Source organism: Pseudorasbora parva, chromosome 7, assembly GCF_024679245.1.
Source record: "Pseudorasbora parva isolate DD20220531a chromosome 7, ASM2467924v1, whole genome shotgun sequence".
NCBI classification, from domain to species: domain Eukaryota; kingdom Metazoa; phylum Chordata; class Actinopteri; order Cypriniformes; family Gobionidae; genus Pseudorasbora; species Pseudorasbora parva.
The window spans coordinates 15,865,702-15,881,036 of record NC_090178.1 but is presented as its reverse complement, the minus strand read 5'-3'; the positions used below and the strand labels follow the sequence as shown (position 1 = coordinate 15,881,036).

At 36.8% G+C, this 15,335-nt stretch overlaps 1 protein-coding gene across 3 annotated transcripts in view; it reads left to right on the top strand.

Annotated features, from left to right (window-relative positions):
• Positions 1 to 15,335, top strand: part of rbms3 (RNA binding motif, single stranded interacting protein) — a 187,225-nt gene that overhangs the window by 126,381 nt on the left and 45,509 nt on the right. For all 3 annotated transcript variants that reach the window (XM_067448291.1, XM_067448292.1, XM_067448294.1), the window contains 2 exons: positions 6,215 to 6,372; positions 9,775 to 9,854. In XM_067448291.1, the coding sequence (XP_067304392.1) occupies positions 6,215 to 6,372; positions 9,775 to 9,854 (238 nt within the window). The remainder of the gene's footprint in view (positions 1 to 6,214; positions 6,373 to 9,774; positions 9,855 to 15,335) is intronic.

Below are 15,335 nucleotides of genomic sequence, written 5' to 3'. Positions count from 1 at the left end.
TCTTCTGCTTCTTTGACTCTAGTTATACATTCTGTACGCCTGACTATGAGATGTAGAGCTTTTAGTTGTACTGCTCTGAGTCTTTGGAATACCCTACCTCAAGACATACGTAATAGTTTTAGTTTTTCAATTATTAAATCACGTCCTTTTTTTCATTTATTGTTCATGTATCCTTTTATTTTTGAGGTGTCCTTGAGTGTCTTGAAAGGTGCCAATAAATAAAATAAATAATAATTATATTATTATTATTATTATTATTTAACAACATTACTGTTTTTAGGTGACACTTTACAATAAGTTTTTTTTTTTTTTAGTTAACTACATTAGTTAACATGAACTAAGAATGAACTGCTCTTCTACAGCATTTTAAAATCTTTTTAATATTAATTTCAACATTTACTAAAACATTATTAAAATCAAAAGTTGTATTTGTTAAAGGGTAAGTTCACAAAAATGAAAATTCTGTCATTAATTCCTCACTCATAAGACGTTAGACACCCATAAGAACTTTGTTCATATTTGGAACAAAAATGAAGATATTAGTGTTAAAATCCGATGGCTCAGACAGACCTTCATTGACAGACCTCCCCCCCCCCCCCCCCCCCCCTATTGATCCATTGAAACCCCCTCCCCCCCAAATAACAACTTGTACTATATAAGTCATTATTTTGGGGGGGGTTTGCGCACAAAAATTATTCTCGTCGCTTCATAAAATTATTGTAGAACCACTGTAGTGAGATGGACTTTGTAATGGCTGATTTCAAATCACTGCTTCATAAAGCTTCGTGTTTTATGAATCAGTGTATCGAATCAGCGGCTCGGCCTGCCAAAGTCACATGATTTCAGCAGTTTGTCGGTTTGACACGTGATCCGAACCATGAATCAATACACTGATTCATAAGGCTCAGAGGCTTCAGAAAGAAGGTTTTGAAATTGCCCATCACTATATAAGTCGTTATTATATAGTGTAGGGTTTTTTTGAGCACAAAAATTATTCTTGTCACTTCATAAAATTATTGTAGAACCACTGTAGTGAGATGGGCTTTGTAATGACATTTTTAGTGCCTTTTATGGGTCTTGAGAGAGGAAATGACATTGGTGTCAATGAAGGCCTTTCTAAGCCATCGGATTTCAACAAAAATATCTTCATTTGTGTTCCGAAGATGAACGGAGGACTTACGGTTGTTGAATTACATGAGGGATTAATATAAGTTAAAGGTCCCGTTCTTCGCGATTCCATCTTTCAAACTTTAGTTAGGGTGTAATGTTGCTGTTGGAGCATAAATAATACCTGTAAAATTATAAAGCTCAAAGTTCAATGCCAAGTGAGATATTTTATTTAACAGAAGTTCCCTTTCAAAGCATACAAGCCTAATCAGTTATACAACCAAGGTGACTTTTTTCAGAATCATTAAAATAATCCTTCTGACCTAAAACAGTAGTGTGTGCCCAGTTTTAGAAAATTAAAAATGTTTAAGAATACTCTGTACTTCTTACCATTGCATTAATCACTTCTGCAACTGTCCCCTGCATGATATTCATCCAAAGTTTTATCACGAAGGAGCCATGCAAATTGTTCTTTTATGGATGTCACCTTGAGAAACAATTGCCTTCCGAATAGGGCTTTATATGCTGTTGTTTGTTTAAACTTTCCATGATTAAAACATTTTAAATCTTATTAACATGTTTATGTTTTTTTTAATTAGTTTAATATACATAAAACAGTTTTATATATTGCACAAACCTTTTCTCATCTATACCGTAGCGGTCATTTTGGAGCAGTTTTCAGTACGGGGCTTGATAATGTCACCACTTGTAATGCCCTGCGTGGGGTGTTCAATAACCCGTTTGGATCTCAGCCAGAGAATGTGCGTGTAGAGAACATCTGGTGTGTGAGGAGATATCATAAAGCAACTACAGTTGCTCTTTTAATCACTTTCACTTAATAAAAGAGTGATGGTCTCCTGCAGGGCTGGGCCTCACACATCACAAATGGAATATTTGCACACACGCACACACGTCGGATAACTCCTTAACTCACCAGCAGGTTGCCATCCTTCTCTGCTAGCCCACCAGCACTTTCTGTTTTCAATACTTTTTCTCTCACTTCTCAGGTTGTGTTACAGATTCACAGCACATCCCGTCTGGCCGTTTTCTTTTGCAATGTATACACCTCAAGTATGTGGTGTTCATAGAAAGTTAACTTTAAAAAAATATATATATTAACTAATACGTTCGTTAAAAAAAAGATAAATATATATATATATATATATATATATATATATATATATATATATATATATATATATATATATATATATATATATATATACAGGGAGTGCAGAATTATTAGGCAAGTTGTATTTTTGAGGATTAATTTTATTATTGAACAACAACCATGTTCTCAATGAACACAAAAAACTCATTAATATCAAAGCTGAATATTTTTGGAAGTTTTAGTTTTAGCTATTTTAGGGGAATATCTGTGTGTGCAGGTGACTATTACTGGGCATAATTATTAGGCAACTTAACAAAAAACAAATTTATACCCATTTCAATTATTTATTTTTACCAGTGAAACCAATATAACATCTCAACATTCACAAATATACATTTCTGACATTCAAAAACCAAACAAAAACAAATCAGTGACCAATAGCCACCTTTCTTTGCAAGGACACTCAAAGCCTGCCATCCATGGATTCTGTCAGTGTTTTGATCTGTTCACCATCAACATTGCGTGCAGCAGCAACCACAGCCTCCCAGACACTGTTCAGAGAGGTGTACTGTTTCCCCTCCTTGTAAATCGCACATTTGATGATGGACCACAGGTTCTCAATGGGGTTCAGATCAGGAGAACAAGGAGGCCATATCATTAGATTTTCTTCTTTTATACCCTTTCTTGCCAGCCACGCTGTGGAGTACTTGGACACGTGTGATGGAGCATTGTCCTGCATGAAAATCATGTTTTTCTTGAAGGATGCAGACTTCTTCCTGTACCACTGCTTGAAGAAGGTGTCTTCCAGAAACTGGCAGTAGGACTGGGAGTTGAGCTTGACTCCATCCTCAACCCGAAAAGGCCCCACAAGCTCATCTTTGATGATACCAGCCCAAACCAGTACTCCACCTCCACCTTGCTGGCGTCTGAGTCGGACTGGAGCTCTCTGCCAATCCAGCCACGGGCCCATCCATCTGGCCCATCAAGACTCACTGTCATTTCATCAGTCCATAAAACCTTAGAAAAAAAAATCAGTCTTGAGATATTTCTTGGCCCAGTCTTGATGTTTCAGCTTGTGTGTCTTGTTCAGTGGTGGTCAACTTTCTGCCTTTCTTACCTTGGCCATGCCTCTGAGTATTGCACACCTTGTGCTTTTGGGCACTCCAGTGATGTTGCAGCTCTGAAATATGGCCAAACTGGTGGCAAGTGGCATCTTGGCAGCTGCACACTTGACTTTTCTCAGTTCACGGGCAGTTATTTTGCGCCTTGGTTTTTCCACACGCTTCTTGCGACCCTGTTGACTATTTTGAATGAAACGCTTGATTGTTCGATGATCACGCTTCAGAAGCTTGGCTATTTTAAGACTGCTGCATCCCTCTGCAATATATCTCACTATTTTAGACTTTTCTGAGCCTGGTAAGTCCTTCTTTTGACCCATTTTGCCAAAGGAAAGGAAGTTGCCTAATAATTATGCACACCTGATATAGGGTGTTGATGTCATTAGACCACACCCCTTCTCATTACAGAGATGCACATCACCTAATATGCTTAACTGGTAGTAGGCTTTCCAGCCTTTACAGCATGGAGTAAGACAACATGCATAATGAGGATGATGTGTTCAAAATACATATATATATATATATATATATATATATATATATATATATATATATACCTTTTTTTTTTTTTTTTTACAAGGAGCCGGGCCGTCTGAGGGAGTCGCCTGTCAATTGCGTCATTTTTGCTTTACCCTCGGTTTCCGATTTTATTTGGCAGAAGCGCTTTACTCTTAGCAGTGTAAACAAGTATCACAGCAGCCGCAGAGTGAACGCACAGAGTAACGTCATAACATCATTTTAAACACACTTAAATGTATCTAATGTGATAAACAAAGCTGCGTTACCTCATACTCCTGAAAAGTGGAAATGACTGTGTCCCGTCATAATAAAAGTCCTGTTGCTCGCGAGCTGTGTGTCGCTTAACAATCGCTCCAGCGGCCTTGCTCAGCACAACAAAACTCGGTCCTGCTCTGCTTCATACTACAGTAACGTTAATAATCACATTCATGAACATGAGTCCTATCCCGATTCTTTTCCACCAGCTGTGAGGTGAAGACCACATATCCCAAGATTCTGCACTCAAACTTGGCATCATCAAACTACCTTTACAAACTACCCTCTAGCGGACGGAAAAATTACATAGTGCAGATTTAATAAAAAAAAACATTGCAAAAATGTTTTGTAAATTAATGTCTTGACATGGACTCATACATACTATACTTAGAATTACTTATTTAATATTAATATTATATTGATATTAACGGCTGAAAATGCCAGGCACTCTGCTGTAAACGCCTATCGTTTTATCGTATTGTTATTTTTTTTTAGTTGAAACACTTTGCTTGCTATGATATAGAATAACCACAGAAGTGTTACTAGCATCTGGTCTTATGGATAGTTTGTTTCTGTATTGTTTCTATATAAAAATGTTGCTCTTTTTTAATTTTAATTTTTTTCCCCTGTTAACTTATTATGCTTGTTTTTGTCACCTGTTGCCGCTGAATAAGTGGCAGAATGTGGCGGTTGGTCTTTGTGCTATTTGTCCCGCCCCTCCTCCACTGTGATTGGGCGGCTGGGTAAAAAGTGACAGTGATGACAGTGCTTTGCTTACTTACTTACTGCCCATTATGCCTCTGGCATGTAGGGCAGCAACGAAAGTTCTCCACTCTGGACGATTCTGGGCTTTTTTATGGACATCTCCCCATGTCAGGTTCATAGATTTAATTTCTTCCTCTACTGTGCGACGCCAGGTGACCTTGGGTCGTCCTCTCTTCTCAAAACATGCCCAATCCAGTTCCAGCGCCTCTTTGTTATGATGCTATCTATGCTGTCTTGTTGACATCTTGTTAAAAGATCTTCATTTGCTATCTTGCTTGGCCAAAAAATCCGACAGATTCTTCTCAGACTCTTTGTGTGGAAGACTGATAGTTGGCGTATGTCATCTGCTGTCATTCTCCAACATTCTGTGCCGTACAGTAGGGTGGATAGAACACAGCTCTGATATAATTTGATGACAGTGCTGTGCTTTACCCAAATTTGAACATTCTTCATTGCTCACTGATCAGTAAAAAAAAAGCTGTGAAATAGTGGTTCAGCACCTTGTCATGCTGCTGCCGTTTTAAAAATGCGGTGCTCCCATTGAAAACTATTGGAAAAAATATGCTAGCCTCAGGAAAAAACACTTTGGTGGACACATGGCCTTAATGAAATTGCCATTTCTTGGTTCAGAAACTTTTTTTTTTGTTGCAGTGTACGATTTTCCTCTGCACATTTTAGCCTGGGCTTCAAAGAGACAAATGCAGTATGTTCTCTTAGTGTGCAAGTGCTTTAATGCTGCTCATTTTGGTCTTTGCGCACACACACACACACGCTTCAACAACTTCCATCCAGTGTCTGTATCATGTGCGCTGTCCCCCATTATCCAGCCTCACCGTGTCTCTAGAAGAGGCCATCAACACCAGTGCCTGAATGAGAGACAGGTAGAGATGTATCCAGTTAAGGCCCTCCAGCATCTTGTGGTTTTCATTTAAACACAGCTTTTAGCTTTAACAGGTAGCTCTTTCTCTATCCTCTCCATCCTTTTTGTTTCCATCCTTTGGTTTCTCATGCCGTGAAGTTGTAAAAAACAAAAAACCAGCATGGAAGATCAGACCAAAATACCCCTAGGATGGTTGTAATCTCCGAAAGACATTTACAAGTTTTGTCTGAGACACTCTGTAGCAAGTAAACAAGGCATCTCCACCTGTATAGTGTGTTTCGTTAAGTATGAATTAAGATCTTTGGTAAATTGATATGTCACTCAGAACGCCACGTTCTGACTCAATGGGTCATTGGCCTGGATAAGTTGCAGCTAGAGTTTATGCCTATAATTTAAAGTCTGAATATGTGTGACTACATCATGATTTCTAATGTCAGACTTTGCATGTTTTTTCCACAGCAACAAGAGCAGGACCCCACTAACTTGTACATCTCGAACCTTCCGGTTTCAATGGATGAACAAGAGCTGGAGAACATGCTGAAGCCTTTTGGACATGTCATCTCCACACGGATACTCAGAGACGCCAACGGGGTCAGTCGAGGGGTCGGTTTTGCCAGGTAACCTTGACAACCAACACTCTCTAGGGCTTTTCACTCTTGAAATACTTAGCCCTGGATCATTCTAATTCCCTGGGAAACTTTTTTTAGTAAGAAAAATATCCATATTTAATGTAAAGTAAAATAACTTGTTTCCGGCAGGCCACCTTCCGTATTCAGCTTATGAAAAAAGCGTAACTGTGATGACGAAGACATCAGACATGAGGATTTTGAACTGAGAGAGGCATTACACTTCCTTTGCAAGTTGAATACAAAAGGCGGTCTGCCGGAAACTAGATATTTTATTTAATAAAGTTTTAAATATGGATATTTTTCTTACACAAACCTATTGATTCACTTCAGAAGGCCTTTATTAACCCCCCAGAGCCATATGGATTACTTTTATAATGGATGGGTACACTTTTTTTTGGATTAACCAGGACATTTTTTTAATATAACTCCGACTGTATTCGTCTGAAAGAAGAATGTCATATACACCAAGGATGGCTTGAGAGTGCATAAATTATGGATATTTTTATTTTTGGGTGAACTATCCCTTTAAGTGTGAAAAGATCTTCTGTGGGGTATGCAAGGCCAGACAGAGCGTTTGTTCAAGAGGGCACATATAAAAACATCCCTTAGTTTCTTTCTTTTCCTGCTTTTTTCCTCCTTCTCTTGTGTGGCGCGTGTGGGGTGGGTTGGCTGGTTTTCAGGGTCACTGGCTGTGTAAGAGATCCCAGCAGAGGGATGTGTGTGTATATGTGTGTGTCTACAATTGTGCCAGTCAGGCAATTAGCCGTTCAGCCATGATTGGGTGAGCAGAGCTGAATGGGGCCGCACAGAGGAGAGAAGCCACTCCAGAGAGCACAGACTAAATCAAGACTCCCAGCAGCCCGAAACAAACACTATATAACACCCCTGTCGCTCTTTATTTTCCCTCTCTCACGCTTTCTATCCCTCTCCTTTCATTCTTTATAATTAACATATAAGGATATTTCTTCAAATACAATTTAAATGTCCCTGGGGTTAAAACTAATTGATTGAAACTATTGAAACTATTATATGAAGATCACATTAAAACCAGGAACTTTGCCTTCATAGTTTTTTTTTTTTTTTTTGGCTTATGTTTACATTTAAATATTTATCAATTTTGTTGGTTCACCTTTGACTTATGCCCAGTACACATTATATGATTTTGGGTTGTCCCAGACAAAAGATCCCCAATCGTGGGGATTTCTGTGGTTGTGGCTCCTAAAAGGTGGTCCTATGTCGTATAGTGGAAGGGGTTCAAAGACAGCCGTTGTTACGGTCTTGTGACCAAAGATAGCCTGCGATAATTTTCTGACAGTGTCAGAAATTTAGCATGATCATGGCCTACGTCTACTGACTAATAATAGTAGACTAATACGTCTACTAGCCAATAAAAATACAAATGATATATTGATTAATGCGACATGGAGCTAAAACTCAAAGGGTAACACAGTTTCACACACAGTTTCTGCACACACATATTATATCGTGTTAATCTGGAGTACCCATAGAGTAGTACTGCATTCTTCATATTTCCGAATAATCTTTAGTTTTATAATTTTTATAAAAGACAGATACGCTCTACCAATTATTTTCGAAAACTTGTGGAGGCATGCAGTGGGTGAAGCTAAAGAGTCACAAGCACACACACACACACAATAGATCATGACATTATTCCTGGATAACTTTCGATTCACTATATATTCGTAGTCTTTACATTATATGCACTTACGTGCCGATTGCCAACAAAACAGACCTTTTTTTGACATGTTTCACTCACTGCCTGAACAAACGAAACAAACACAAGCTTGCAGAACTCTGTTGCTGCTCCAGAAAAACAAACTGCATCCACTGTTTCTTTAACGCTGGGTTATTTGGGAAGCTGAACAAGGTTATCTTTTCCTCACAACCAAAAACACTTCTTTAGTAACCTTGTTGATTCCATGGTCTAAAAAAAAAACTCGCTCTGGCTGATCTCATCCGGGAGAAGTGCCCATACAAGGAATTCCGCCCTTTATGACATCATACAGGGCCATACTCAGAAAATCTTTTGGAAACTTGTTAGAATCCTGAAGGAGTGTATTTGGCACATACTCATTTATACGTCCAACAAATCTTTTTAAATTGTGCCCATGTTTAGCATTAGACTCCAAATATGTAACAGTGTAATTAAGTCATAATGCATGAAATAACATTACATACAAAAAAACTACATACCTCAAGCTCCATTTGCAAAATTGGCATGCCAAGTGGGCCACTTTTCCCTAGCCATGACTGCCTCCATATTCTCTTCTTTCGCTTCCCCCTCTTTTTTTCAGCACACATAAAAACCACAATTGGCAATTGTGTGATTCATCTTGCTCTGTCTGCCACTAGCGCATGGTGATGACGTTTCATTCTTCTATACTAACTTGCGTTATTTTTTAGATCAATGTTGTACAGTGTAATTTGTAATGACCTTATAGGGTTTCCGAAATCGCGGTCTTTAGCAGGCATTAGACACTGATCTTCAATCTTAAACAAAGTGAAATTCTGTACAGAAATATTAAATCTACACTGTGTAACTTTTTTAGTTTATTCTTAGCTAAAAACACTTAGTTCTTTCAAAAATATGTGCTCATTAATGTATATTTACTTCTTTCAAGCAATAAAGTATTCTTGTAAGTTTATAATATGCCATTGAAAATACATACGGGTGAGGGGTTCGAATGCTGGGTGCTTTGTTGCTCCTCCATTTTGAAAGTACATTAGCCAAAGAGGGACATACCCATAAATTCAAGCTTCACCTTTCGTGTTTTAACACACGATGGCACGGTGTCAAATGTGAAGAGGGGGATTGCCATGTTAATCTTGGACTAAATCGGCCACCGTATGAGTTAAAACGAAATCAGAATTGAGGGGAACAAAAACTAATATTCACTGGATGGTCATATACCTTTTCACTTCTAGATGGGGGAAAATATCACACAGTGTAGCTTTAATTATTGATTTTTATATTCTTGAAATATTGGATTTATTTATTTTATTTCTAAATATTGTGGAAATTAAATGTGTTGATTCAGAAACATGACGGCTGATTCGTAAAAAAAAAAAGTGTATATATATATATATATATATATATATATATATATATATATATATATATATATATATATATATATATATATATATGCCCACTGTTTGTCATTGTTATCAACAAATTAAACTGGTAACTGGTGAGAGAATGAAAAATGTGTTTTAATAGAGATTTTTCTAAATGTCCACAGGGCCAAAAATATCCATACTTGAGTTTCAAATTGCTAAATCTGTTCAATGTTTTCACTGCAGTCATGACCAATGACTTTAATTCTGCCTCATGCTGTGTGTTTTTTTTTGTTCCTCTTTCTGTCACAGAATGGAGTCCACTGAGAAATGTGATGTGGTGATTCAACATTTTAATGGAAAGTTCCTCAAAACCCCACCAGGAGTACCAGGCAAGTGTCAAAAATACAGTTTGTTCTAACAACACTGCGTCCTAACCAGGTGCAAAGCGATCAAGTGTCAATCAACAGGATGTTCTGTTTCTGTTGCCCACTTGGTGTCTGTTTTCACATCTTCATCCACAGGAAAATCTCATTGCTCTGAGGTCCCTCTCCATACAGCTGTATATTAACTGAATAATTCAGCCAAAAATGACAGTTCTGCCATCGTCTACTCTCACTTACATTGTTTCAAACCCATATGTTTTTGTGAGTGAATGACAGAAATCTCGTTTTTTTTTTTATGAACGGTGCCTTTAAAGATTAAATATTTTCTGATTTCCTGATTTTGACAGCATAATTACACCTGTATAGCTTACTGTGTCTAGCTTTAGATACTAAACCCCCGAGTTCATTTGTGATCCAAACCTCTATGGCGTGAGGAATTACACGTCCCCCCACTTTGAGTCGCTCTGCTCATCAGCTTCATATGACAGGATCTGATTTATAGGTTGATTAAGGTTTAATTTAAGTCTGGTGTGCCAGTAGAAAACAGTTCCCACAGGGCAGCAGAATGTGCTGCATTTACTAGCGACAAACATTTATACTGAAGACAGCATTTAGAATACATTGAACTTGCATTACGTTACGTATTTAAGAGTGAAACAGAATATTAGTGAGATATGATGAAGGGGGGACTTGATTTTATCTATCCGCATTTAATTGGATTGGGAAAAGGATGTTATTGGTTAACATTCATTTGTGGACTAATTAAAAAATAATTTCAAAGGCCAAATGCGTTATTAGATTTAGCATTTGTTGCATAATGTTGGTTACAACATTTTTTCCACCTGTCCTTTTTTCTTAAAAAAAAAAGAAGAAAAAAAAGAAGCAAAATCTTTGATCTAGGCGCACCTTAAATGTTAAAATACTCACTGTTTTAAAGGTATAGCCTATATAGTCATAACTTAATGCCATGGCAACATAATGTTGTGAACAATAAAACAGATTTAAAGACACAATACACTCTAAAAAATACTGGGTTAAAAACAACACAAGTTGGGTTGAAAATGAACAAACCCAGAAATTGGGTTGTTTGAATGGGTCCAATCATTGGGTTCAAACAACTCAATTTCTGGGTTTGTCCATTTTCAACTCAACTTGGGTTGTTTTGAACCCAGCATTTTTTAGAGTGTATGTAATTTGTCAGAGGTCGCTTATTCAAAACTAAGGCGTGGCTTAATGACTCCTGGATTTCGCGGAGCTTTTACATTGCCGCAGACGACCGCTTCCTTTTTATAGTCATGCATATGCAGCACCGTGTTATCATATTAGATATATTATTTGAGCATGTTGAAAGCTATGTTATAACACTCCTCTGTGTGTTTGCTCGGTGGCTGGGACACTGCAATAAGCTAGATCGATATTAGGCATTATAAAACGTTACTCGTGGTAAATCATGAAAACGAGATTTAAACACATAAGACTAAATCTGTTGAGCTATATAACAGTGATTAGTTTTCGATTATTGTATCCAGACAGTTGCACATCTGTCTAATATAAAACACGTAATATATATAAACGTTTATTTGGCGTATCCATGGTTTCTACGAAATAAAAAACAAAAGGTTTCCACAGAAACTGAGTGTAACACGGGGTCATTGACAGGCGACGCATGGACACAAATAGCTTATTTCTCTTGATTTAAACATTCTTGGAAACATTTAGGCTTTTATAAGTACACAAGTCAACCACATATATAACATTGTTGTAGTGTTTGTTTGGATATTTGAATCCAAAAATCTTATTGTGCATACAGCTTAAATAATACAAATTGATGAATTAATGTGTGCATTAATCAAATTAAAAAGCTTCACATTTCTATTTGATGTCCTCCAAAATCGGCCCCACTTTGAGTGTAATTCCATTTTTGCTTATTTAAAAAAAAATTAGGGGGAAATAATTAAAAAGTAGCCTATTTTCCACGGTAATAAACGTTATACTACAAATGCTGTCGATTGAGCTCGTTTTGTATTCAACTCAGATTTTTTTTCTTTTAAGTAATAAACACTCAACAGACAAGCACAAAACGACCAGAGGCATTTATTAAGAAAGTAAATTCTGATTTCATGTCGCCTTTAAAAGTGACAAACGCTTTATATCACAGACAGCCACACAAATAATGTGTAAACAGTGTTGTTTAATGGGGTAGTTTTGCAAAGCTCAGGGTATTTTCCTCAGTAATGTGCTTGGTGTTTGTTCCCCTGCTGTTGCGGAGCGGTCTTGTTTCCTTCAGAGAGAGAAAAGGTGAGCACAAGCAACAGAAACAGAGCTGGAGAGGTTAAGGTGGATGAGAGAGAGAATATGTGAGTCCTGTTGGATGCAGTATGTACGTGTGTATGTGTGTATCTGTCTGTTTTCTGTTTGAAGGAGACATAGGCAGAGGGCTTGGGGGGGGTGGGGGTGTAAAAGCAACTGACAAGACATAGAGAGAATAGGAAGAGAGAGATTGGAGAGGGCAGACCGCAACTCTGGCAGTTGCTGTGTGATTTGTGGGGTGTAGCGTGCAGCTCGGTGTCAGACCCAAAGACATAGGGATGATGGATGACTTCATCTATACCTCTCTCTCTCTCTTAAAGTCTTTCTATCTCTTTGTCTTTTTTCAGTACTAACAGACTCCTGACCAACTTGGTCTTTACCTTTACACTGTGTATTAACCTGGTGCAATGTGATAAAGCGACAAGTGATAAAAATGTACCTTACCAGCTGCGACCGTGACAAGCAATAAGCATTTTTTCAGTCACTTGGTTTCTATTTCTGCAGCGTTTTGCTGGCTTCACATACAGTGTAATGGCATCTCATTGATCTAAAAGTTTGGGGTCTGTAAGGATTTTTGTATGTTTTTGAAAGATGTCTCAAAACCGTTCCGCTTGCTACTACTAACATTAAATCGCATACGTTAGTCCATACACCAAATTATGTCCTCATAAACCACGAGTAAACACACATATGTTGTAAAACTAGCGCTTGAAAAGTCGCTTAGCAAGTATACACGTTGCAGTTACAGTACTGTTTAATGTTTTATGTTTAATTTCAGTCTCTAAATCTGATTCATGATCATATACAGTACAAGCCAAAAGTTTGGACACATTACTATTTGTAATGTTTTTGAAAGAAGTTTCTTCTGCTCATCAAGCCCGCATTTATTTAATCAAAAATACAGAAAAAAAAGTAATATTGTGATATATTATTACTATTTCAAATTTTTGGTTTTCAATTTATTATACTTTAAAGGCACAATATGTAATGTTTCAGCATTAAAAATATAAAAGATCACTATATCTATGTTATATATTTTTTAAAGTTGTGTGTTTACATTATCCCGACAGTTCCAATTAACTTCTAAATCCAGAGAAATTAATATTTTAATTCGAAGACACGGACCGTGTCTTTATTTCCGTTATGTCGCCCGTCTTTCACGTCATATCCACGTTTGCGTCTTGCTTCCTGCGGAACCGCCAAACTCAAAGAGGAACACTGACAGTATAAGGGGAACACCCGTATAAAAAAGTCTGTATGATAATGGATCGTGACTACTCTTTGCCTGTACGTTTTGCCAGCTCAACAAAGCGCAAACGTACGGGTGAAAAAAAAATGACCCGAGAAGATTTTGGGACAGTAGAAGAAGCAAGAGACGTGTAAACCTTGGAGAAGCCTTTGAAAGATGGCGAAATCTTCGTGACAAGCTCGGACTGCAGAGAGATATGCTGATCTCGCTTTCGTTTTAATAAACAGGTAATTTAAGTAACCATTCAGCTAACATAATAATCATATAATCATAACATGCTGTATGTTTGCATATTGCATAGCGATCTTGACCACATTGAGACGCGTTTAGCTGAATACGTATACATTTTGTATTGTATCGGCTTTTCAAACAGGCGGATTCTGTGTTTTTGGAGACTGAAACTGAGACTTTTTAAAACTGATTCAAAAGTATATTTATATCCGTATATTTGGTGACACGATGATGTCATGTGTAAAACGCAGATGGACGAGCTATTATTGGTTTTATATGTAGCTGGAGAAAGTAACGTTAGCTTCATAAGGTAATATGCCACTATCTTGGTCAATTAATATAAGGTGACCGTCACTTTTATCATATGTTAATACTAGCTACATATAATATCGATTTAATAATGATCTACTTATTCATATATCTCTGAGTTCCAAAATAAATGTTTATTAGAATGATTGATGAACGTGGGGAGCGACACAGCGCGTGTTCCAATGAACAACGTATTGCTGGTCCTGGTTCTCTGATTTACTATGTTTTATGTTGGTAATGATAAACTAAATTGAAATTTATTTCCTTATTGAACAGTTGATATACGGAATGTTCGACAATCGCGGATGCCATGTCAACATATCTATAATTTGAGTAACTCAAATTATGATGCACGGTTAATATGTCAACATAGCCTACCAACTTATAGGTGTGTTGACATAGCGACCGCCCGCACAACATTCTGTCTCACACATTAGCTAACGTTACTGATAAGTTTGTTAAGTAACGGTTGCTCGCTGCTATTTCATTAGATTGACATTATATAAAGTGAAAAGCCGTAACTAAACTTAACAATAATAGAGATGTAATATAACAATTACCTTGTCAGTGAACATGTTTTCTGCTGGAGATGCCAGATTCGCTGGTTGACAGTGACAATGACAACAACTCCCATGAGCCCACGCACTTTCCCGACGTCATCAAAGTACGTCTGTTGTTATTATTTTGAATGAGTGACCCCTAGTGGCCAAAAGTTGCATACTGCACGTTTAAATGATCATTTATTTCTGTGATGCAAAGTTGAATTTTCAGGATCATTACTCCAGTCTTCAGTGTCACATGATCCTTCAGAAATCATTCTAATGTACTGATTCATTTTCAAAGTTGGAAACAGTTCTGATGCTTAATATTTTTTCATAACCTGTGATACTTTTTTTAATAATACTTTGATGAATAAAAAGTAAAAAAAAAAAAAAAAAAAAAAAATGTTTTAAATGCAAAAGAAGCAAATGTTTTAAAAATAGAAATCTTTTGCACTACTGATCAGTAATTTGGAGTCAGTCTTTTTCTTTTTTTTTTCATCAAGGATGTGTTAAATTGATAAAAATTGATAGTAAAGGAGATTTATATTATTTGAAAATATGTTTTTATTTTGAATAAATGCAGTTCTTTTGAACCTTTTATTCATCAAATACATTAGGCAGCAGAAGTGTTTCCAACACTCATAATAAATCAGAATGTTAGAATGATTTCTGAAGGATCATGTGACACTGAAGACTGGAGTAATGATCCTGAAAATTCAGCTTTGCATCACAGAAATAAATGAAAATTTTAAGTATAATAAATTGAAAACTAAATATTTGAAATTGTAATAATATATCACAACATTAAAAAAAAAAAGTTCTGTATTTTTGATCAAATAAATGCGG